Here is a 24,391-nt window from a genome sequence, read left to right as displayed (position 1 = left end):
ATGTGAAAGGAGTCAAATTTAGCCAACATGTTGTAATGAAACTAAAAAGTGAGGCTCTGTCATACATCTCATAACGAAAATAATTTCAATTAACTATTTCTTGCCAATTAATGTGATTTTTACACATACAATGAATATCATATTTGTTAAATGTATAAGATATGTACTTTGTTTGAATTTACGTCATGTTCTTTTCCCAACATTAATAATGTAAGGACTCGATATCTCGCTTGAACATGCACTAAATGTAAATATCCCGATATTGTCAAGTATAAGGCGATAGAATGACGCGCAGGATGATGACCTTGGGTTGACTAATATCGCGATAGGGGGTGTCTATTAAATGAGCCTCATGCTCTCACGAGAAGAGAAACGTCACCAGGTCGTCACTGGTCACGTGTGAATGTTTGTAGCGGTAGCACCCACCGCTTTCCAATAGCGGCGTAACAACTACTTTCTTCATACATTCTCTAATATGGATAGGGATTATGCTGAAGCCACATAGAAAGGTACAACTTTCAGAATTATCCATTGTGAATGTAAGTAACGACCTACTATTTCCATCTATTAAGCTGGTTATAGTTTAAACAGAACTTGTCATTCTTTTAGCTTGTGCGGTTAGCTAAAGAGTTAGATTAGCTTGTTGCCTTCATATCGGTCTCCAGCAGGGTTAGCTGACGGTCAAGGCATTGATGGCCAGCTGCGTGATTGTCAATGATAGAGAGACCGATTTAGTGCAAATGTCAGCCATGTATCAAGGTGTTTTTTCTCCATCCTAATAGTATAGCTCTTTGTAGCTGTCAGTCGTGAGTGGAGTGTCATTGGCGTTAATCTGTCTGAATGACGTTAAGTTGACAGGCGAGCTTACGGGGGTTGTCTGTGATATCGCAAGTTTCCTCACGGCAGTACAGAGCCCTGCTCCGGTGAGGATGTTCCCCAGCCTGGCACACAGACCATGGCATGTCTTCTGCAGGGTCCCCTTGCAGCACAGAGCGTCCCTTTCGCATCGGTCTCCGCGATTTCCCCAGCCGTGCTACGGTGAGTTTATGTCGAATGGTTGCTAGACCGTCGTTAACTTCTTAAGTTCAGAGCAGCTTACTTCGATATGGCCATTGAGGTTATGTTTACCAAATCAGTATTCTCCTTTCCAGGTTGGCAAAGTGGTGGCATACATAACTTGTGGTTTAACATCCAGGATTGCCGTGTCGCTTCACTTGGACTGGGTAAGGTACAGTACTACTCTACTTCAGGAAACAATAAAGATGTTCCACCAAAGTCTACATCCGGCGATGACCTTACGGTGGAAAAGATTGCGCAGGGCGCTGCAAAAGCCACCTCAGCTTTGTCAGGTGACATGCTCCTATAGTTCCTTCAGCTACATAGAACCTTAAGATTTTTCAAATAATAAAAACGCATTCTCTTTGGGGATATTTGCCACAACCCCCTCTCAAAAATGTCAGCCTTTATTTTGTTAGATTTCAAGTTTAATTTTGGCACGTACATCTCTTACCATTAAGTAGCAATTTATTGAAGCGCTATTATCTGATATCAATTGTTTGCCTTGTAGGTTCGACTTTACAGGGGCTAACAAAAGCTGAGTCAATTCAAGTAAAAGGTAAATTGAAAGTTAAAAATGATGTAATTCTTTACAGGGTTACATCAGACTAATCTATAAAAAGAAATTCTATGTTTATGGATAGGATGCTCAAATTAACACTGTTTGTTGTCTGTTTCTTTTTGCTATATGCTCAGTCCGGGCTGTCCTGAAGAAAAGGGAATATGGGCCTAAGTACACTCAGAACAACTTCATTACTGCTGTTAGAGCTATGAATGAGTTCTGTCTTAAACCAAGGTAACTGCAGTTTCAAACTGTCTGTAGATTTAACTGATTTAATATTCACAACCACATACATTTGTGTATGTTGAGCCATTTTGATACTGGCTGAAATGCTGGCACTTAATTCCTTTTTGAGTCAATAGGTAGACATGTGGCTGTGATTAGTTAATACAAGACTGCCCATCAAAGGTTAACAAAAATTCTCGAATTTGCTTGCCTCTTTCTCCCAGTGACCTGGAACAACTTAGAAAAATCAGGAGACGTAGCCCCCATGACGACACAGAGGCTTTCACTGTGTTTTTGCGGTCAGATGTGGAAGCTAAGTTAGTATTACATCTTTTTGTATGACAACCCTGAAGATGTTTAAATTATCCTTGTACGTTTTAGCTTGAAATAGCAAAGAGTTCTTTTTTCATTTCACTCTTTAATTTTCCTCCAACTATTAGAGCATTAGATGTCTGGGGAAGCCATGAAGCTCTCGCTCGGGAGAGGAATCTCAGGAAAGAGGTGGAGAGAGAGTACCAAGAAAGTATGTTTTGTTTTGTTTTTTTTTGTTATGTATTAATAGCGCACATCCTTCAAGTATCATTCCAAATGAATGGTTTGGTTTTATGATTATATAACCCATCACAATTATCCGTGTCAGTGTCGTGCCATCTAAGTGTCCCTTAGCTCCTGTTATCTACGCTGACATATTTTATTTACACATAAATCTTGTTTTCATATTTCCAGATATTTTTCGCAATCAGCAGTTGTTGAAAGAATACAAAGACTTTTGGGGAAATACCAAGGTGAGACCCATGAAGTTATCTATTGTTTTTATGAACTGTTTTTTGAACTTTTACAAATATCCCTAAGTGATACCCTCTGGTATTTGGTCTTTTTGATCTTTGTTCCATTTCATAGGTCCCTTAGTTTATAGAACAATGTAATTGTCAAATGTCATTCATGCAGACATCCCCTTTTAACTACAGTGCTGATGTAGTTTAAATGACTATGCTATACTGTACTGCTCTGCACTTCTCTGGTATGTAATAGCATGTTCTGTACCTCGCTGGTCTGTTTGGCCAGTGTCTCCCCTGTGCATTTTATAAGGTAATTTAATCCAAGGTCCTTGATTAGAAAATGACCAAAACTCTTCTGAGTAAAACGAAGGTGAATTTCAGTAGATTTCCACATACATAGCTAATTGAGAGAAATTTTTGTCTTCTTGTTTAACTGTCGCTTATAATACTTTGCAAACATAAAATAGTCTTTCTTTGTTTCACAAAGCCTCGATCAGGCAAGAGGGCAACATTTCTGCAAGGGCCAGGAAAAGTGGTCATGGTTGCCATTTGCATGTGAGTTTTCAAGTTCTCCTCAGATTCTCTTCCAATTTTTTTGATTTTGCTATGAAATGTATATTTGTAAGCTGGTACCCCAATAGGAGGTATTGGATTAGACAAATACAGCATGTAATTTTTTCAGAATTAAATTTTTTGCTGCCTCATACATATTTTAATCTGAGCTTGTTTAGTTTGTGTGCGTCCGTGTTTGTGTACTTGAAATTTTAATACAGTGGGAAATTAGTGTCACATGAGACCCCATTGCCCATCTCATTTGAATGATTGTGTTAGTGGACATGTGCAGTCACATGAACAGCAAACGTTTCCTTCATTGCCTGAGCACAAAGACTTAGATTTAGCATGGATGGACGTTTCACTTGATCTATGCGAGACATTTTGAGCTAATTTCTACTTTTATGATGTAACCATTCAGTGTTGTATAGAAGAGAACTACAATTGTTCACTAAAAATATAGATTTTCATATCCTATAGTCCGCAATAATCTGCTGTTCTACTCACTACAGTAGCTGCAGGCATTAAGTCAAAACTCACATTTGATTATATTCCTACCCAAATTACAAAATTAAATATGTTTACCTTTCTGTATCTGTGAATGTTCCCCAGATGTACTTGTGAATTGGAGAAGCTTCTCAGATGAAGGTGAAATATGTTCAAGGACAGAAATCACATCCACGAGATTTGAAAATGAATGACCATGACATGGTTGCCACAATAAGATTTACCATTTTAAGGAGCTTTTAATTCCCTTTCCCAAAAATATGTTTCATATTCAAAACTAATAATATTTAAACACATCAGCAATATATATACTGCCAAAACATTTTTGTTTGTTTTTTTTTTGAAAATCCACACCACATCCACAGCAGGCAAAGTGATAATCTATAAAACACCAAGCAGAGAAATTTGTTGCTTTGCTTTGTTCACAGCAATGGACTGAACTTCTTTTTCAAGCTCTTGGCATGGGTCTACACTGGATCAGCTAGCATGTTCTCAGAAGCCATCCACTCTCTGGCTGATACCTGCAATCAGGCCCTGCTTGCTTTGGGAATCAGCCAATCAGTCCGCAACCCTGATGCTGTGCATCCGTAAGCACCAAAAGCTTATTTTCTTCTTGGAAAGAGATGAAGGCCTGTGCTGGCTCTCTGGGATACAGGGCCATTATACTACCTAAATGTTGAAATAAATAGAACTGAGTAAAAGTAAGAACAGGTTTCCCTGGAAATCCCATTTTCTGATTTTTATTTAACGAGAAAAAATTTAAATTGCAACAACATGCAACATATTTATCATATTTGTAATTTTATTGTTGTAACTAATTACATTAAATTAATTCCTTTGTTTGGCTTTTCCAGATATGGCTTTTCCAACATGCGTTACATCGCATCCCTCATCAGTGGAGTGGGAATTTTCATGATGGGAGCAGGCCTCTCTTGGTACCACGGCATTATGGGATTGCTGCATCCAGAGCCCATTGAATCTTTGCTGTGGGTAAGTGCCAGTCATTACTCCTTTTTTGAAAAGTGGTTCAGTATCAGTGATACAAATATCAATCCGTCCCTTTTCAGGCCTACTGTATTTTGGCAGGCTCTTTAGTATCTGAAGGAGGTAGGCTCCCAAAATGTTAAGAACATATTAAAATGTCTGCGTAAACATTTAGCTATGCTCATAATATCATATTTTCCTTTGTTAGCCACTTTACTCGTAGCCATCAATGAGATAAAGAGAAGTGCCCATCAACATGGACTATCTTTTTATGAATACGGTAAGTATAACAGAAATATTTCAATGTCAATCTAAACAAGTTTTATTTTTTTTTTCCCTGACAGTAGACTACATCTCTGATCATAAGAATATTCATACGTATTTAATATCAGCCCACAGAGGAACAGTCTTGTTTTTTTTTTCCTCCATGTTCCTTGATGAGAAATACAGTATTTATATCCTTACACTCTGTTGTAATGGGCTGAAACTCTGTTTCACATTTAGCTTAAACCGGTTGTGTTTGAAGTTAGTGTTCAATTTATAATTGATTAAGATCATTTTTGATTCTGACAAAAGGATAACCAGTAAGGTTTACTTATTGTATAAAAGACAACTGCTGAGGAGATAACTTCCCATTTGTGTTATGAATTCAGCCTGTTTGCTTTGTGTGCAGTCATGCAGAGTCGAGACCCCAGCACTAATGTAGTGCTGCTTGAGGATGCGGCTGCCGTACTTGGAGTCATTTTGGCAGCAGGCTGCATGGGACTAACTTCACTCACAGGTAAGCAGAGAGACAAAACCAAAGCTGTTTACTGCTTTAGTGCTAAATAATTGTAGTTATATGTACTGCACAAGGTTCTTTCCTAGCGGGATTGGTGTGTCAGTATTTTGTGACTGTGAGTACATCCAGGAAACATGAGGAACAGTTAGAGCTTATGGCTTGTAAAAAGGAAAGACAGTTGTGATAGAATAATGCATAGTCTCTCTTGCTCTTTATTGCACTTGGACTGATCTGAGCAATGCAAAGGGAATCAGATTGTGACTTTGAAGGGCCACCAGAAAAAAAAAAATAGAAAATAGGGAAAGAAGTTGTGTGTTATTTTTTTGAAGCTATTTTTCCCTATTTATCCCTATTTATTCAATTTTTGTTTTGTTAAATATATGGGGATTTTTCTTTTCTATCATCGACATTGTGGGTAAAATGGTTTAGCAGAAGGTTTTTTTTTTGTATTTAAAACATTTTTTTTAGATTACTATTTTGGTTTTTGTGTTCTTGTTATGTAAAGCATCAACATTATCCTTCAGGGTTAGGGTTAGGGTGCATTCCTGCTTTTTGTTGTTGCACAAACACGTGTGAACTGTGTAATTAATAACCTTACTATTTGTATTGGTTAACTTATATTTACAGCCGTGCAGCCCCACTGGCAAATGACCGTTAGACTTTCAGTTGAACGCTGGCCATGACTTAAATGTGATACAATCAATGAGATTAATTTCATAACAGTCCTGCCATGCTTTCTCTTTCTGTGACTTCCCAGGCAACCCCTTCTATGACAGTTTGGGCTCCCTGGGAGTGGGAACATTACTGGGCACTGTCTCTGCCTTCCTCATCTACACAAACACAGAAGCCCTGCTAGGACGCTCCATACAGGCTGAACGTGTGCAGAAGCTCACAGAGTTCCTTGAGAATGACCCGGCTGTAAGGTCAGCAGATTTTCAGGCACGCCTGTTAAGTAGCACACATCTCTGAGAATGTTGAGAACAACTAGGCCTAAGTCTTGATGATCAACAACAGGAGTGGAGTTAGAACATTTTTTAATCTCCTTTCCATGCATATTCAGTAGTATGCTTGAGTTATTAATCTTTTTTTTTTTTTTTTATTTCAATGAGCAGGGCCATCCATGATGTTAAGGCCACTGATATGGGGCTGAGTAAAGTGCGTTTCAAGGCTGAAGTTGACTTTGATGGCCGAGTGGTGACACGGTCTTATCTGGAAAAACAAGACATTGACCAAATCCTCAGTGTATGTGCCCTTTTTTCTATTCCTTTGGTTAAATTTGGATCAAAAAGTATCTTTTTTGTGTTCTCCTGCATTTTCACCACTCCGTTACAACATTTATGCATCCTTTATTCCCAAGTGGCAGGAAATAAATCTTACTTTTCTTCCTCTTTCTGTTCTTGATATTTTTCTGAATACTTTCAGTCCTTAAACACAGTGAGTGGCTGATTTCATGGAGAATAGATATTATTTCTCATAATGGTCTATGAAATGACAGCAGTGTAACCGACCTAACCACCCTCTGTAATTGTTTTTTTAAAGTATTACTCCAAATACATCAACATATATTGTGAAAGTTTGAATGAAACTACCTATCAACTGATTATGGCATACTGCCAAATGAATGAATCCTATATTCTCACCATGTTAAGCTGTGCACCTCCTTGTCTTTGCAGGACATTCAGCAGGTAAAAACCCCAGAGGAGCTTGAGAACTTCATGCTGAAACATGGAGAGAACATTATTGATACACTGGGGGCTGAAGTGGACCGCTTGGAGAAAGAACTTAAGGTACTAAAACAGTTTAAATATTTGTGTGCGTATGGACATGCGAGTTACCTTGAATCTTTTATTCTTTAAACTGGGGCTGCAGAAAATTTCTCTCCCCATTGTGGGACAATTCTGCCCAATTCTGTTTTATATTATTCTATCAATGTCACTTCCTATTTACTAGAATGGTATGTACAGGGTTTCTGGGGGTCATTATAAGTCATTGAATAGACTTTGCAAAAATGTATACCTAAAATAGATTTAAAAAATATTTTATTCAGTGTCTTCAGGCATTCAAAAATTAAATACACTTGATGGGAAAAAAATTGTCCTTCGTAATTTATTTTCAAAAGGTTATATAAACATTAAATTTTTTCGATCGGAACTGTGTGATGATTCACAAACGAAACTCTGTAATTGGCTATTTTTTGCAGCCACTGTTCTGACGGTGCACAAAGTTACAGCACTGGAATAGTGTTGTGTTGGGAATATGTGAAAGTGTAATTTTCCTAAAAGTGGTTGGATGAAGGACTGTTCCAAAGCTGGTTAAAGGCTGTCGGTGGAAAAAAAAAATGTCAATATGGGTGGCAAAAGGCAGGCAGCGGTTGACTTTGGTTGATTGTTTTGCTGGGATCAGCAAAGCAACTGCTCTTGTCAACAACACAAAAGCCACTGCTGCTCAACCTACACTGCCACCACAGTGACCACCTCTAGCAGTGCCAGTGGGAGGACCAGCACCTGCCGTAAGGTGCTCTGGTGTCTGAACACTGCAGTGCAGCACAACTCACACCCATCAAACCATTGTTTCTGAGCTGTTTCAGGCAATGTTTCCCAACTCTTGATATTTCTAAATCCTTTACATGTTGAAAGGACAAAACAAGCTATATTTTAAAATTTGGACTTGCCCCACACTAGAAATTTTTACAGTAGTGTTCCACATGGAATTGGAGTCCTGCAACATTAACTTAAACTATTGAGGCTCAGGCTCTACTCAGGTCAGACCTTGTGCAGGTGTTCTCAAAGTGTCCCTCGCAGAAGAACTATTAACTTCTGTAGCCTCAGCCAGGACAAAATGCAGGCTTTACCTCGATGGAGAGGAGAGAAGCGAGTGGGTGCAATGCGTGGACTTAACAGAAAAGCAGGATGCTTTCGGAGGATGAGCTGGAAGCACAGGGAAAGAAAAAGACCATGTTGACTGAGATGTGTACTAGTCTTCAGAAGGATGCTGAGGAATTGCTGAGACAGCTGAAAACAATGCAGGCAGTGCACTCATAGCTCAAATGATCAGCAAGTCAAATACTCTGAGGAGATACAAGGACTAATGCCTTGAACTGAAAAACATTGAGACTGAGTTGGAGTAAAAAGGAAACATAATAAGAAATATGCACTAATAATGATACACAAAGTTAAATCTGTGTGTGTTTTTTTTTAGTTTCACTGTCACTCAGAAGATCATACGTACATATCTCTTTCTGTGTGAAATCTATTCCAGGTGGAAATAATTGACATTATTGTAAATAAACGTATCTGCAGTTGGACATGGGCATTAAAAAGGGTATTAAACGCATTCAATTAGATTAGCTAATACCTGCAGAAACCCTGATATAAATAATTGGAAAAAATATTTTACTATATCTTTTACTGGATATTTTACCATCACCGGATAGTTAATCTATGCTGTTGTTTTTTCTATATTAGCATCATGTTTCACCTCGAAAATGTCCAAGCATGGTTATTCATTTAATGCAAAGAAATAGCATCTGACAAGTTTCACTTTTCATAACTCTTTATTTTTCTTCCACAGCAACGTAATCCAGAGGTTCGACATGTCGACTTGGAGATTCTATAATACCAAAAGCGTCAGCAGAGGGAACATCTTCCTGTAATGATGAGAAGCTATAAGTCGAGGTGAAGGGAGTGCCATGCCTGCCAGATCGACCTCCCATTCTGACTCCAAAACAAACCTCCTTCTTACAAGTCTTACTGTAGAATACACCAGAACAATATACAAAGAGAGTGCTGGGCCAGTAATCCTGCCCTTCTTGAATTGCTTGAAAATCTTCATGTCAACATTACTAGGTGTAAGACCTGTCAGAGAAGCTCATTGGTAAAAAGACTATATTTGTCATTACTCTGTTAACATTTTACTCTCTGTTGATGCTCTTACATGGGAATGATAGTGTAATATCTCGATTCTTGATTTGCATTCACAGTCACACCTAAAACTTGTCTCTGCCAGCTTGAAAACCAAGAGAATATTAAATGCAAGAACAGGACCCCCATCAGTCGGACAAACCTTTAATGTATCGCTGGAGTTTTTTTTTATTCAGTAGTACGAGTAAAAAGCAGAAAGCTACTTATTTTTCAGTTACAAAAGGGCACTTGTACTTTTTTTTTAAAGTAGAACACATTGTCTAAAAAATTGCGCGGTATTATTGCAGGTTTCCTGGTAGAGATTGGGAGTAAGTGATTTTATTTCAAGTATTGAAAATGATGCAGTCCAAAGGTTCTCTGCATATGACAGAATGAATTTATTAAATTCAGTATGAGTTCCTCAGTACCCCTTTATGGAAAAGTGTACTAGAAAAGTTTTCAGCATAGAGATATAAAATACCTTTGATGAATGTCATTTAAGAAAATATATATCAAGCCGGGAAAAAACCCTTAAAATAGATTAAATCACAAAAAGAAGCATCAGAGGCAGCGCCATCTGTTCCTTCCTCTCTTTTTCTGCCAGTTTCGAAGTTTGAGGGGCATCAAAGTTGAGAATGCGTAACTCATGCTTCAGGTCATGCTTCAATGTCCCGTCCCAAAGATCCAGTGTTAAAAAAAGATGAAAAATTTCCCGATAGCAAAACGCATCAAACAAAGCTGACGGAGCATCCCATCGTCTATGCTAGAAGGTTGAGCGGCACAAATATTTGTTTCAGTTGTTGCGCTGTACTTCACTGGGTGAGCTGCACCAAATCCTTCAAAAGATGAAACATCATTCTACTGTGTGCTTCTTTAAATTTTCTTTTAATCTTAAATTGACCACAAAAACACCGGACACACACGTCCGCTGACCTCTGATCCGCTTCAGGAGGCCCCAGTCATTTCATTAGCCTTGGGAGGGTGGATTTAAATTTTCAAGCTGTTAATAATATCATTTGTTTTGTTGTTTGGGGGACACGATGAAGGAGTTGGGTTTTAGAAATTCAGAAATAAATTATTAAATTATTCCGTTTTCCCTTTTCTGTCGCCCATTTCTTCTTGTCAAAATGTTATGCTGTTTGGGGTGGTGGAGGTCGAGGGTTGACGTCAGCACGGATCCCCACCCCCCAAGTCTCAGCATGTTGGGGTTTGTTTTGAAGGTTCTGAACTTCGTTGCTCTGCAAAGGGCAAAGCTGGTCTGGAAAACGGACATGGTTTTACGCGCATCTGGATCACCGGAGGACGTGTCCGAAGGCTGCCGATCGGAGATGGGCTTCCGTTTTTCGTTTAAATCGAAGGCGCTTGACTGGAATGTAAACTCCCAGGTCCATTAGGTGGTGTAGTTGTAGGGACGGGAGAGGGGGGGCACTAGTTTGCAAGCTGACGTCAATAAAAACAGTCCTTCCAACCAGTCTGCGCACTGACCGACCATTCAAAACATTACGCACCGTGCCGCGGCCGGACCGCACTCGGCTGCTCGACCGAAATCCCTCCTTTGAAGAGCCGGGGAAGCGAAGCAAACGCGGACAAACTCCCATCTGCAGGTTTTTGACCGCTGGATGTTGTGTTGTGTCGCGGCTGGTGTTGTGTTTGTCGTTGCCGTTTCCCGGGTCAGTTGTGCGGCAGCGGCTTCCTCCTGCATGCCTCCCCCTCCGCAGGTAAAAGGGCCGATCGTGCAATTTGATTTAAAAAAAATGATAAATGCGAATTAACCTCGTTATAACACAGAGACCGTGCGTCGGCGTGTGTGTCTGTCATATCTGGAGAATGAACCTCATTCTCCCCGCATCCATCTGCCCCCCCACCCCAACCATCACTCGCCTCTCGTTCCCGTTAGGACCTGCCTTGCGTTTAGGAGTCTATAAAAACCAAACGTTTGATTTTTGTTTTTTTCTTCGACGAATCCTTACCCCCCCTACCCCACCCCTTCTTCCAGTATTTTCATTGCTGTCAGCTCACAGAAGGGGGCGCAGTAAATCCACTTTTCCGTGCAGCCTTCCCTTCATCAACAACGGGGATCCAGCGGTTCCGCCCCCCAACCCCTTTCCAAATCCCATTACTCCTCGCTGCGCTTTAGGATGAGTTAATGGAAATAGATGTGCGTTTGTGTGCGCTGCAGTGTGCCCCTCAGTACCCCCACCCTTTGCTAACTATTTGTGCTATTTGTGTTCACCTTTTCCGTGTGTGTGTGTGTGTGTGTGTGTCAGGTGCATGGAGATCCACGGGAGCCCAGGTGGCGCGGCGATGGCGGATGGGCGTCCTCGCCTCCATGCTCTGCGCTCTTAGCCTCTTTACAGTGCTGCCTTGTGTGATCATGTTCAAGCAGCATTGTACAGGGCTATGACGGCGTAGAGCTCCTGCTTCTGTGGTGCCTACCCCCCCCCTCTCTCACACACACACTCACACACTCACACACACACACACACTCCTCCAACCCCTCCCACATCCGCCCCCAGCGATGGCCGCCAAATGACATCATCCCTCTTAAAACACCTAAAGGCGAAAATTTCAGGTGATCCTTCGAGGGCAGTTTTTGTCTCTCCAAATTTTTCACATTGCAGTTATCAAAAAAAAAAAAACCTAAACCTTCAGCTTGACTTGATTTATTCAGTTTAAATCTAATCAGTCACTGACCCTACTGATGGCAGCAAATTGTGCTGCCTAATTATGGTTTTATGTTTTGTTTTCTGTGTGCTGTAAATGTAGAAATATATCATTTTGATTTTGCGAAATCACTTCAATGTACCTCTGAGAGCGAATGTCCAGTTTTCTTGCTTTGCACTCGCAGAAAACAAACCGCTGACTCTTCCTCGCAGCCCTGTTTATCCACGGTCCTTAACTGTCTGATATGGGATTAGGAATGAAAGCCTTTAATGAAGACGCACCTTGCCGATTGAGTAACAATCCTTAGTTTAGGGATAAAACCACTTCAGGTCATCTCACCGTACAGTTTGTTCCGTGTGACATTTTGCAGTTAACGAATACGAGAAAGTCAGGTGTTGTATGATTCGTCATATATTATACCGTGTGAACAACATTTGCTCCGAAATGAATGGAATCAATGAAAGAGGGATATAATAATACCAAATCCAGTGGCTTTATTAAAAATATTTACTGATAATGGCCATGGAAGAAGAGTCTTTTTAATCCCTCCCTTGAAATCTAGTTCAGGGCCCCTGAAAGGAGGGAGGATGTTGGGTCAGGCACTTTACATCCTCACTGACTGCAGTTTGCACAAGGCTGCAGGCCATTTTCGTTGCAGGAAGTGCACTTGAGGGCTTTGAAAGAATCAGTGAAGCAGTTGCGAAACACAGACATCTTGCTGCCATGGCACGTTGGGCAAGGGATGAAGGCAAAGCCCCCACAGGTCTGGCACGTTTGTGGATGCTGAACCCTCTAGACCGGAGAATGACACACCAGGTTAGATAGCCAGCATTCAATATTTTGCATTACCTTTTGCTTTACATGTGACTAACATCAACAGCTTTTTAATCAACCCTATACTATATAAATAACTTAACCATGTGAAATTCATTCAAAGCTATATCTGATTAAATCATTTTAAAAAATGACCAGGGTTAAATCAAAGAAGACGGACAGATATACAGCCATGTACATCTGATGATTTTACTGCAGACAGAAGCAAATCAGAACAACTGATGCATATCAACTAAGCCCTTTTCTGTGGTTAAAGGTTGCCATAGCGATGCAAGTTGCTTAGTTTAATGCCATTTCCCACCGAAAACCAATTTTCATTAGGAAAAATTAGATGTTGTGGTTTGCTTTGAATGCTTAAAACAAGAGAATGTCCAGAGACCCCAATTTCTGATGATTCATGCTTGCAGAAAGATAAATGTGAACCAATTAGTTTTTGTTTACCACCAAGAACATTCCCTCAGGTCACGTTTGACATTAAGTTAACTTACTTTGCAAAATTAAGCCACCGATTGGGCAAAGTTACAGAAAAAGGCAACACATTTGTATTATGTATATATATATATATATAGTGTTATATAGTGTTTACAAAAAAATCTGTCCTTTTAATGTTGTTGTTTTGTGGAATGACACACTCTCTATACAGGGTGACGAGACTTATGACTGCAATAAAACATGCTGAGATTCACACAGGATCTTTTGTGCTCAGCTGTCATATAAGAAATTAGTTGTAATGCATTTCAACATAGCAGGGCTCATAGATGACATTTATGGTGATTCAAGCAAAGATTTAGCTCAGAGAGCCCTCAAGCTCTGTCTTACTAAAGAAAGGATGTAACTGATATCATCTAAGCGAAAATAATGTATAGAGAGAAAGAGTTAAAATTGCAGCTGTGAGGATGAAACATGTAACAGCCCTCTCCTCTGTGTGCATTCCATCAGTTCTATGACCTATTTTACAAAAAAAAAAATGAATAAGATGCTGCTCTGTGAGTTCCGACACACCCCTGTTTGAACCAAATATAATGAGATCTCCTTTGGCCCATCCTCCTTGTTAAACTAATGGTTGAAAGCTCACAGGAGCTGGTATTCAAACAAAAATGATCCACATTTTATGAAGATAAGTGAAACACAAACTGAAATTCAGAGAATCTAACCTGTCAATGATTGACCACATTTGATTACGATACTAAAATCAAAATTATGATGATGGGTCATAGTACTGAAGTGTTTGACCTCAGGTGATACTCGGGTGAACTAATGACTTCTCGGTCTGCAAAAGAAATTGTTGCAATTGGTCTCAATATATACGCGGTAATTATTGCCACGATTGTTAAGTTAGAAATTAACTCAAATCGAAATAACTGTTTTCTAACAAATTATTCATTCTCAATTGTCAAAAAAATAATTCAGGACTGAATGATGAGAGCACAACAAAACTCCAAATTAAGCAAAGATATACGTTCAGTTCCAAACTGGCTGAAAACATTCAGAATCATTTTCAGACAAGCCATGCAAAATGTTCAAGTTTTCCTCGACATAGCACGGGGAACGCATTCAAAACTTTGGAATTTCATACATTTTCTTGTCAGTTAAGGAGCATAAGATGCACTTGCAGAGTAGCCAGATGTTTAATTTCCTCTTAAAATGTTGCTAAGCTTGTTTTCAGCATCTCATTTTGTTATATTTTAGCATTCTCATTCTAATTCTTTTTCGGGGGGCGGGGGTACACTTTTCCGATGGAAACGGTCAAAACATTTCTGGAATCCTTAGTTTATAAATTAGCTTTTGAAGCTTAATTGTCTTAATAATTTTCCTTCAGAGAAAAAACAAAACGTGACTTAAATGTCGTCAAACCTCTGCACAGACAGAAAGCAGGGCTGTTGGATGTCACTGATGCTTTATGAACAATCTTAGTAGCTACTGTATACCTTGGTTGGTACCAGGGAGCAGCGTGAACATCTCGCACTGGTGTGTTTGAGCAAAAAGGCTGAAAACTGGATCAGTAACAGGCTCTCTATTATTGAACTTCACATATGTGTGCATACCTCACGTACACTGCACTTTGCTCATGTTTTATTAAAAACCGCCGAGTGACTGTTGATTTATTATGACGCAATAATCACATATTTGCTTTACCGTTACACTTGCGATTTCCACATTCAAGAAACATAACTCATTTAAAAACATTGTGTTCTTTGGATAGATTGTCTCAACAGGAAAGCATGTGTTAAACTGGAATTTGTATCAATTTCATGCTTCGAGGAAATATTTGAAAACCAACCTCAATTTTTGTCAGAAGATCTTGAAGCTCTCCTGACTCATTCATGTCCAATATTTTCTCAGCACCCTGCAAGACAATACTGCTATTCATGAGCTGTATTTCATTTCAGCAAGTTAACACATTCATGTATCACTAAATTAAGGTATATCAAGCACCCACCCCAAGATAGTGTCCATCTATGAACACCACAGGTAGTGACGGAGGTTCCCCTACACGTTTGCACCGATCTTCCAGCTCCTTTCCATATTCACTGTCCAAAGCAATGTTCTTCTCCACAAACTTCACCCTGTGGTTCTGGAAGATCTTGCGGACAAGTTCACAGCGCTCAAAGGTGTTCCTTACCACACGGAAACTTGTGGTGTAGATAACAATCCGGCCAAATTCCAGCAATAACTCCATCTGCGACAAAGTAAGAAATAAAAGAATCCTCAATACAGCTATAACATTGTTCTCGAGTGAATAGTTACATTATCACTACAACAAGTGTATAGTTGTACAAAAAAAAAAAATTAGTGGAACAGAGTTGTATCTGTTGTCTTAATTCCGTATTAGTATTTCTTTGACAACATTAAAATCTACAGATATACCCGCTTTTAGATCTCTGAGTCGGTAGAATTTTGCTATTGTTGTATTACTGTTTGTGTAGGCTTTGTCAATTAAATCGTGAACAAGAAAAATTTATTAAGACTTATTTATCCTCCATGATGTATTTTCTTTCGCGATCCTGACATAATCATATTTTTTGACCAAAAATGAACCAAATGGTATGACAACATTTATAAAGACCCCTTGTATTTATTTTCAAATATTCCCTACTAATGCTAGATTATAATAGTTATAACAGCTGTGACTCATGACTCAGATTTGCAAGAATCATACAGGATTTTCAGCTTAAAGTAGCAGTAACAATAACAATACCCCACAACTCTACTATGACTCATAATGAAGGTCTAGATATTGTACAATTATCAACTATTTTTCCAACATTTGATTTTCAAAAAAATGCCCATTGGCTTGTGTTGGACTCAATATCCAAATTACCTGACTCACTGGAGACTACCGACTTGCCATGACGTAGAACTCGAATTAAGACTTAAGTGCAAAGACAGGAGACAACATCAGGCTCCTCATCCCTGATGTGCTGAATAAGTGAAGGATAAAAATATTCTTGTGTGATATGTTTTGGCATAATCTTAGAGCAAAGTGGTAGTTGGGAAATAATTGGTCAGTAGATTATGGTCTGGAAACCCAAATGTTACCCCAAATACTAATCTTGAATTACTTTCCAACAACCAGATTTGTACTCTGATAACGATGGTTGATGAATTGAGTTGTGTTAGACTGTTTGTTTTTAAAGTGTAGAAAACCACAGTCCTACATTTTTCTTACACCTGAGGCCAGACTCCTCATCTTAGAAGTATTTAACCTTAGCGGACAGATTTAATCAAGATGAGAGCCCTATCTAGTCTACCTTGACACAGTTCACATGGCGGAGAAATGGTCTCATTGATATGTCATGTTTGCAAGAGTTACCCACAAACAACAACCAGGCCATTGTGTAGAGATACTAGAAAGTGAAGGCCTGGGAATTCATTAACCTGATTAGTTTCTCCTGAAACACTTAACTAAATGTATCATTAATCATTAATTGTGCAATGACCTTGTCCTCCATTGTCCATCTTTACACTGGCTGTTGCTTTACACCACCTATGACTAGACTGGCAGCAGGTACAATGCTACAATTCAAAGGGAATCCTGACAGATTTAATTTCTGATTATATCTCATCATCAGAATGTAAATGTACTTACACTGTTGCAATTGGGAAGATTTTCAAAGAGGGTCTGGCCTGCGCTGACTTTGTTTTTGACCCCTCTCACTGTCCCATTCTTACTGAGTATGTTGATTCTTTTGGTGGATCCCATCCAGTCCTTGGTAGCCCCCGCATAGAGGAGCAGGTCATCGGGCTCACTTTCACTGTCGTCCAGCTCAGAGCCCAGAAATCCATACTGGTGTCCCTGTGTTTCTCCAATTGTAGAGGGTGTGCTGGCCCGCTCAGCATCTGAGCTACTGGTGCAGTCCGAATCTAGGGAGTCCGAAGGGCCCTCATCTTTGAACATCTCCTTCAGTACCCGGCCGCTGTTTCCTGAGGCCACGCGGAACCTCACCCGCTTCTGTGGCTTCTCCTGCTCTGGCGTCAACATCGTCCCCTCCATTGCAAACCCTCTGCCACATTATACAGTCCACAACACAACGGTGCGGCTCCTTACTGCTCATTCGGAGATAAACACACAGCTCAGACACACTATTTTGTTTCCCATGGATTAGAACCACGTTTAATCCTCACAGTTTGAACTGATCTAAAAACGACTGAGAGCCTAAGCTGCCTCACAGTCAGACTCGCATCACCACTAAATAATACATGCATTTCTACCATGGCAACCTGGCAAGCAAAGTAAAATGATAGTTGCCCATGAATTATTCATGACATCACACAATTTTTGCCAGCGCTTTGACAGAAGACTTTTAATGGCCTGTCTCCATATGCATTAATCAAACAAGCATTTTTCCCTGCTGGATGTCAGCAAACAGTGAAGCACTGGCTTTATCAACAGCACTTCAGGTACTGTCGGTTGAATATGCATTTTTACTTTCATTTCCAAAAGAAAGTCATATTGATTAAACATAAATCTGACCACATTGCTAGTCATATTCACTTAACTAAATTCAGAATTGCAATTGAGAAACAGTCCTCTGACTTTTCATCCCCTGAGCCCCCAAATCACATAGGCCAGAGGCCCCTGTTAACCCTGAAATCATACTAATGCAATTTACCATATACACATTTTTAGTTTTTGCTTAAATACAAAGAAGACAACCATCTTGAACCGGAAACCAAAGTGATAGACCCCGCTAAATATTTGATTCTGAATCAATTATAATAATGTATTGTATTTAGAAATGAATGTTAAAGTCCTATTGTAAGTTATTCAGTAAAGCCCATTAAATTTAATTGGTCATTTTGTGGGGGTGGGGGAGGTTCCCCTTGCTTTTTTTATTTTTTTATTTTTTAGGTGTGGCGGAGGAGTTATAGCAATCGTCTTTGGAAACGAACATTCCTGGTTCGATTCCTTGCTGAATTTCCCCACAAGAGAAGAAAAAAAAAAAAAAAGGTAGATCTGATTATTTTTTTCTTTGTTTCTGGAAAATGATCATGCAAAAATACTAGCCAAACTTAATGGAAAAAATATCAATGCAAAAATTATGACCAGACCTGATTGTGTGATGTTGTTGTCTATATTATATTATATTATATTATATTATATTATATTATATTATATTGAAATTGCCACAACCATGCAAGGGGAGGCAGTAGAAATGGTGAAGGAGTACAAATACCTGGGCACTGTCTATGACATCCTCCTGAAGTTCTTCTCTAATACTGAGGAGATCATCATGAAATGTCACCAACGGCAGTACCTGCTCAGGAAGCTTAGGTCATTTGAGGTTAGCAGCTTAATCCTATCCACGTTCTATTATACCTTCATTGAGAACGTAATGACCTTCCCCTTCACCTGCTGGTTCCATTCCATCACCTAACACGACAGGAATCGCCTGGAGTGCATCACCTTGGTCTGCTCCAAAATAATTGGCCACCCCCTCAGACCTCTCTCCCGCTTCCATAACACTCAAATATTAAAAACAGCTAAAAAGATCCTTGCAGATTGGTCCCACATCTTACACCCAGCCTTTGAGTGGCTCCTCTCTGGTCGCAGACTCCTCTGCCCCGCCTGGAAAACCCAGAGGAGAAGGGCAACCTTTGTCCCCAGAGCCGTCCAACTTCTCAATTCCCAGCAACCCTGCAAACCCATCATTGCCTTACCAGACCCCCCTCTGTCAAGTGTAATGCCATTCATGATATATTTATTATGTAAATGCAGAGCGAGCTTACTTACAAATTGCACAATTATGTACAGTAATTTATATATATAGGACTGTCTAAGAAAATTAGAAAATTGTGATAAAGTTCTTTGTCTTCTGTAATGCAATTACAAACACAAAAATGTCATACATTCTGGATTCATTACAAATCAACTGAAATATTGCAAGCCTTTTATTATTTTAATATTGCTGATTATGGCTTACATCTTAATAAAACTCAAAAATCCTATCTCAAAATATTAGAATAGCATGAAAAAGTAATTTTTGTTTTTGTAATTGCATTCCAGAAGATAAAGAACTGTATCACAATGTTCTAAATTTCTGAGACAGTCCTGTATATATATATATATATATATATATATATATATATATATGTATGTATATATTCTGTTTTTTTGTTTAATTCTTTGATGTTCACAGTTTGATGCTGCTACATCATATGCCCCCAAATTGCCTCTCAGGGACAAATAATTTAATAATTTATCCATCTTTGACTACTTTTTCCTCACCTACTGATGTGTCAGTGGAACATACTGTTCATATATTCGTTATGGATCATTCATGCTCTTTGCATATCATTATCATTGTAATTTGGTAGATCCATTTCTCAAACATCCCTCGCCATACTTCAATATCTGTTTTCCATTGAAGTAGGGTTCCTCTGGCACAGCCACATTCAGATAGTGGGCTTAAATGAGAGTGAACAGGCTCACCATGTTGTTATGTGGGCATTGCTTGTCAAGGGCTTATTGATACACACCCACAACATGTTGATTGAAGTAGCTATTTAATCTCACTTTAGCATATTCAGACAAGAGTTGGTGATGGGGTATTCAATCTGAAGAGCTAATTTCCCAGCCCTGATCATCAGTTGTCCTAATTTTGCTCCACCAGCCAGCTCAACTGCTGTAAAAAGGGCAATTTGTGAAGATTGAAACTTAAACACCTTTACTCCCTCACCCTTTTTTACTGCTTCGTTTTGGCTCGGTTTAGACAGTGAAAAAACAACTAGTAGGACGTGGTGAAATTTTTTTTTTTTTTTAGTTGACCTAACATCATTGATGCTTGTAGAACTTAAACGTTTCCTTGACAAATGAGCTGCATTTCATTTTTTCCTGTAATACGAGAAAATTAAAATATATAACCACCTGAGGACAGTGTGTGTTTATATGCATGCAAGTATGCATGTTCTATATTAATCAGCTGCTAGGGCCAAGGGTTAGTAAATGATTCTGCAGTGACTTGCCATTTGCGATTAGTTGGCCATCTCTCCACCTCACAGGCCCTAATTTCAAACAAACATCCACAAGGTGGCAGAGTGCAATTCAATTAGAACTAAATGTCAGGCTGTCCAATCACTCCCCCAAGAGCTGTTGGCAATGACTGCAGAAATCAGCTGTGCAACATACTTTTTTCGCTCTTGCAGACAAAACAATGACACCATTATTATATTTTACTATATATTGTGTTATTATATATATGTAAGTAATTAGATCCTAGGTGTCCATTACCTTTAGCTTTTCTTCTTTAATTAATAAATCATGGGCTTTAGATTAATAATAAAAACAAATGGTCAGTATAAATGATGTTAGAATTAAAACGAGAATCTGTGTTGCCACTAAGTTTTCGTTATCATTATTATTTGGATTTTAGATTATTCGTCTCTATCTGTGGAAAGACAGGAAGGGAAAGCTAGTCCAACTGGAATCCAGCAAGATATCTCTAAAAAAAACTATAGTTCGTGAGTGAGATGTATTTTCATTTTTATTTTTGGAACAGTTGCATACTGATAAAGGATGTATATTCCCACCACGATAGTAGATGATAACATGATAACGACAAAACTAACTGTTAATAAAATCATGTATCCTACTAACAGATTTGACCAAATGAAATTAAGATGGCCTATTAAACTAGTCATTGTAAGACTAATGCGCTATGAAACATAAAAGCCATTTCACTCAGTCACACACACATACATTCATGCACACGGTTGAGGAGGCAGACTTCTTTTCTCTGTTGCTTAGCAACTGTGGGAGTTACAGAGTCAAATCCTTATGCTGGTGAGCTGATGTTGAATTAGGTGGAGTAGGGTAAGGAGAAGGAATCTTGCGAGAAGATGTAACAGACACGGGAGGAGGCGTACTGTAGCTGTTTAGGAATGATTTTTATTTTTATTTTTGGAAGTGGAGAATCTTGCGCCACGATTTCAGTTTTATGGTTGTTTCTCTGCTCTTCTTGTATTTTTCTTTTCTTCTGCTTATTCAAAAATCTGTTTAAGTATTTTAATTACAAATAAACTATCAAAATTAAGAGAGGTTCAGGGAAACATCAATAGCTATTTTCCTTTTGCTAATATGTTTGCTGGCATAATGTGAACTGATGATGTAGATTTTACTCATGAAAGGTATAATTTATACTCAAACTGGTAATTATCTATTTATAGTCAAAGGAATTATCATCAATATTTTCTTAGCAGTTTTCCTGGGTGGCTGAAGGGTCTTTCTTTTTCTATATATATTCAAAGGAATACAGGCCATAGAGTTGCTTTCTTTCAAATTCCTCCTGATGTGGTAGAACATGAAATTAGAAAAGAATTTGATGGAATCCCAATTTTCTCTAATACATGTCTTCAATAGCAGTAAATGTACTGTAAAAATTCCTGCCATTGTAATATATAGTTGCAAGCTGCCTCGAGCACTGCAGTTCACTCAGGCAACGACAGTGGTGCTGGTACTGCATTTATACCATCCTCTGTGTAATTTGTATTAACTGCAGACAGTCCACACTTTCATTCATCTGAGTGTACAACAACAAGATCTTGCTGCTTTTTAGTTTGTGTCGAATGCTTTTCACGTGTCCTCTTCTAGGCACCCAAGTCAAAGGCACCCTGTGAGACTGGAGACATGACAGAAGAATGACACACTTAGAAGGGATACACAGGAAACTGGAAGCTAAAGTAAGTCTTAAGTCCAACTGGATAAGATGCTTTGACAATAATCACATAATAACACAGTGACTGATACTATGGTGTACACACAATAGCTTGGTTCTTATGACTACATTAGGCAATTACTTTCTTTCCTGTTTGCACAGAATACTATTCTATAGCAATCAATATGAACATGAGGTATATATAGTTGATCAATACATATATTTTTTTACACTTGTGAATATATATCTAACAGGGGTGGGGTGCGGAATCTAGGCCTAATCATAAGATAAAATAATTTGACTACAAAGTTGTTGTCAAATGTTTGTTTTTATGTGGGTGTTTACAGGAGAGTATTTGTGGTGAACAGCAAAGATTGATGGAGGACTGCAATGTTTAATTCGGTATTTTGTTATTCCTTTGCAATATTATACTTGTGTATAGAATGTGGAAAATGTTCCATTACATATGAAAAAGTTGTAAGAGACTAAGAATGAATCAACAGTGTTTGTGTTTTACATGGCGGTACATATAGTGTTCCACCGAAGGAGCATCTCATTGTCCTGGATTATTTGCAAAGAAAAAATGTCAGCATAACAACAACAGAGACGATATGTGATCTAAAAATCAGATCATACTTACATACGTCTATGTACATAATGCAGCCTCCTATGTATGTGTGATATACATGCATTCAACTACGTTCTAATCTACGCCCAAGCCGTATATTTGAAGGAGCATCATTTGTATCTGTGGCAAAATTGATATATTTGGAGGATAGAAGGCGCTTCTTTTCATATTGCGTGACTATGTTGGGATGTGGTGTTACTGCAATAACTATAATTATATATTCGTTTCTTTAATTTATGAAAAACAAAGCTCAGTTCCGCCAAGCCGACTCCCACCCACCCAACTATTGTTTTTTTCTTCAATCCATGCACAGCAGGGGTAGATACTCCCCGAACGACTAAGTGAACTATTTTATTTCCAAGCTTGTCTACATCCCGGAGAATATTTAGCGTTTAATTGAAAATCCACTCGGAAGTACGACGTGCAGATGATAAAAATAACTGCGCGTAACTTGTTGTGGTTTTCCCCCAAACTACTGCGCTACAGTAACAATCACAATAACCCCCCCCCTCTTCCCGCTGCGGTTGCAAATGGTACAGTCCATAACGTGACGCGCCGCCGTCCCCCTCACTTCAGTTTACGGCAAGTCTACGTCCACTTCCACCGCTTAGGAAGCGTCGGTTGTCCAGTCCTGCTATTTAAACCAGGATGCCGGGTTATCTGTGAACTCGCGGATATGTTTTTTTAATTGAAACCAGGAGCGTAAATCTGTTTGTATCCTGGAAAGACAGCTCATTTGCAGTCAACACGAAGCGTGCATGAGAGAGATTGCTTTGCGAAATTTTGACGGCTTTTATTGTTTTCAAATGCACTGACGTTTGAGAAGAAGTAGCCACGGGCAGCGAACTAACCGACGGCCGTTTGACAGGTGCCGCTGTCCGGCTTGACGGGGAGAGATGCCGCCTGTTCAGAGGACGATGTCGGATCTTCGCACCAGGGCGGACGGTATGTGGATAAAATCTTTTCAAATGTGGGTTAGGTTGTTTGCAAAGCTTACCCGACTATCCCTTGACTATTTTCTTGTAGCTGGAGGGAGGCCGGTCGGTAGTTTCTTGGAAGTAACTTGCTAGCAAATCTGCAACTAAACGCTTCCAAAACAGTGGGGCGTGAAATTACCCCTCTAAAGTAAACATATTAGTGAAAATGTTTTTTGAAAATTTTCAAAAGCTGGCAGATAAAACGTATATTTCTGTCAAACCAAGGCTTTTGACGAGTATCTCCCTTATCTCTGAAAGTGATGAAACTGGCATGCACCGATATGGTTATTCCTCATTCAGAGTGGGACGCACAAACACCCGTTGTCCTGCAAAGGTATTTAAAAATCGCATAATCTCACTGTTCACTGTTAAAAGCTTTACCAGTGATCAGAAACAATGAAGTGACAGGAGCCACAAGTCTCTCCGACACTAACAAGTGTCTGCCACTGTATTCCGAGTGCAACAATACAGCGATTGTACTTCGTCCAGCGCTCTGTCTCCTTCTTTGCACCAGTATCATTCCATAGCTTCCCTGTCGCGTTTGCCCTGGAAAGAGGATACGGGTTGCTAAAATGGTTCAAAATGTCACAAGGGGATTTGTTTCCGTTAGTGGTTTCTTAGAAGCTACTTAGTTGTGCCTGTTGATATGGTGAGTGTCAAGGAGACTCAAATAGATAGGCATATTGCCATTACTAGCTGACTTTGGCACAACCGGTTGTATTTTTGGCTTACCCTGACCTCTGAACCTTTGTGAATCAGAGCAATTTCCTAATCTGTATCTTTAAATG

At 39.2% G+C, this 24,391-nt stretch overlaps 3 protein-coding genes across 13 annotated transcripts in view; 2 read left to right on the top strand and 1 right to left on the bottom strand.

Moving 5' to 3' along the window:
• The first annotated feature begins 384 nt into the window (after positions 1–384).
• Positions 385–10,445, top strand: slc30a9 (solute carrier family 30 member 9). Of its 8 annotated transcripts, none has more exons than XM_086158463.1 (18): positions 385–539; positions 912–1,038; positions 1,152–1,349; positions 1,568–1,615; positions 1,753–1,852; positions 2,068–2,160; positions 2,284–2,366; positions 2,570–2,628; positions 3,110–3,177; positions 4,110–4,268; positions 4,536–4,671; positions 4,749–4,788; positions 4,874–4,945; positions 5,339–5,446; positions 6,204–6,369; positions 6,559–6,688; positions 7,120–7,233; positions 9,017–10,445. In XM_086158463.1, exons 1-18 carry the CDS (start codon positions 489–491, stop codon positions 9,059–9,061), a joined length of 1,797 nt encoding a protein of 598 aa, XP_086014589.1. In that variant the 5' UTR covers positions 385–488; the 3' UTR covers positions 9,062–10,445. The 8 variants fall into 8 exon arrangements, with proteins under 8 accessions (XP_086014589.1, XP_086014588.1, XP_086014595.1 ...); XM_086158462.1 differs by having other exon boundaries at positions 852–1,038; XM_086158469.1 differs by having other exon boundaries at positions 392–509; positions 907–1,038.
• A 2,176-nt stretch (positions 10,446–12,621) lies between these two features.
• grxcr1a (glutaredoxin and cysteine rich domain containing 1 a) lies at positions 12,622–17,480 on the bottom strand. Its single transcript, XM_086158649.1, has 4 exons — positions 16,934–17,480; positions 15,284–15,523; positions 15,125–15,190; positions 12,622–12,801 (listed from the first exon to the last, which is right to left on the bottom strand). The coding sequence occupies exons 1-4, from the start codon at positions 17,336–17,338 to the stop codon at positions 12,622–12,624; spliced, it is 891 nt and encodes a 296-aa protein (XP_086014775.1). The 5' UTR covers positions 17,339–17,480.
• A 5,741-nt stretch (positions 17,481–23,221) lies between these two features.
• Positions 23,222–24,391, top strand: part of atp8a1 (ATPase phospholipid transporting 8A1) — a 101,485-nt gene continuing 100,315 nt past the window's right edge. For all 4 annotated transcript variants that reach the window (XR_015107005.1, XM_086157933.1, XM_086157932.1 and 1 more), the window contains exon 1: positions 23,222–23,571. Coding sequence is in view for 3 of the 4 variants with exons in the window: in XM_086157933.1 (XP_086014059.1) it covers positions 23,523–23,571 (49 nt within the window). In the remaining variant the exon portion in view is untranslated. The remainder of the gene's footprint in view (positions 23,572–24,391) is intronic.

Source organism: Fistularia commersonii, chromosome 13 (genome assembly GCF_037954325.1).
Source record: "Fistularia commersonii isolate RoL2024-O1a breed Wild chromosome 13, RoL_Fcom_v1.0, whole genome shotgun sequence".
NCBI classification, from domain to species: Eukaryota; Metazoa; Chordata; class Actinopteri; order Syngnathiformes; family Fistulariidae; genus Fistularia; species Fistularia commersonii.
Note: the sequence above shows the minus strand (reverse complement) of the source record. Positions and strands in the feature narration are given on the sequence as shown.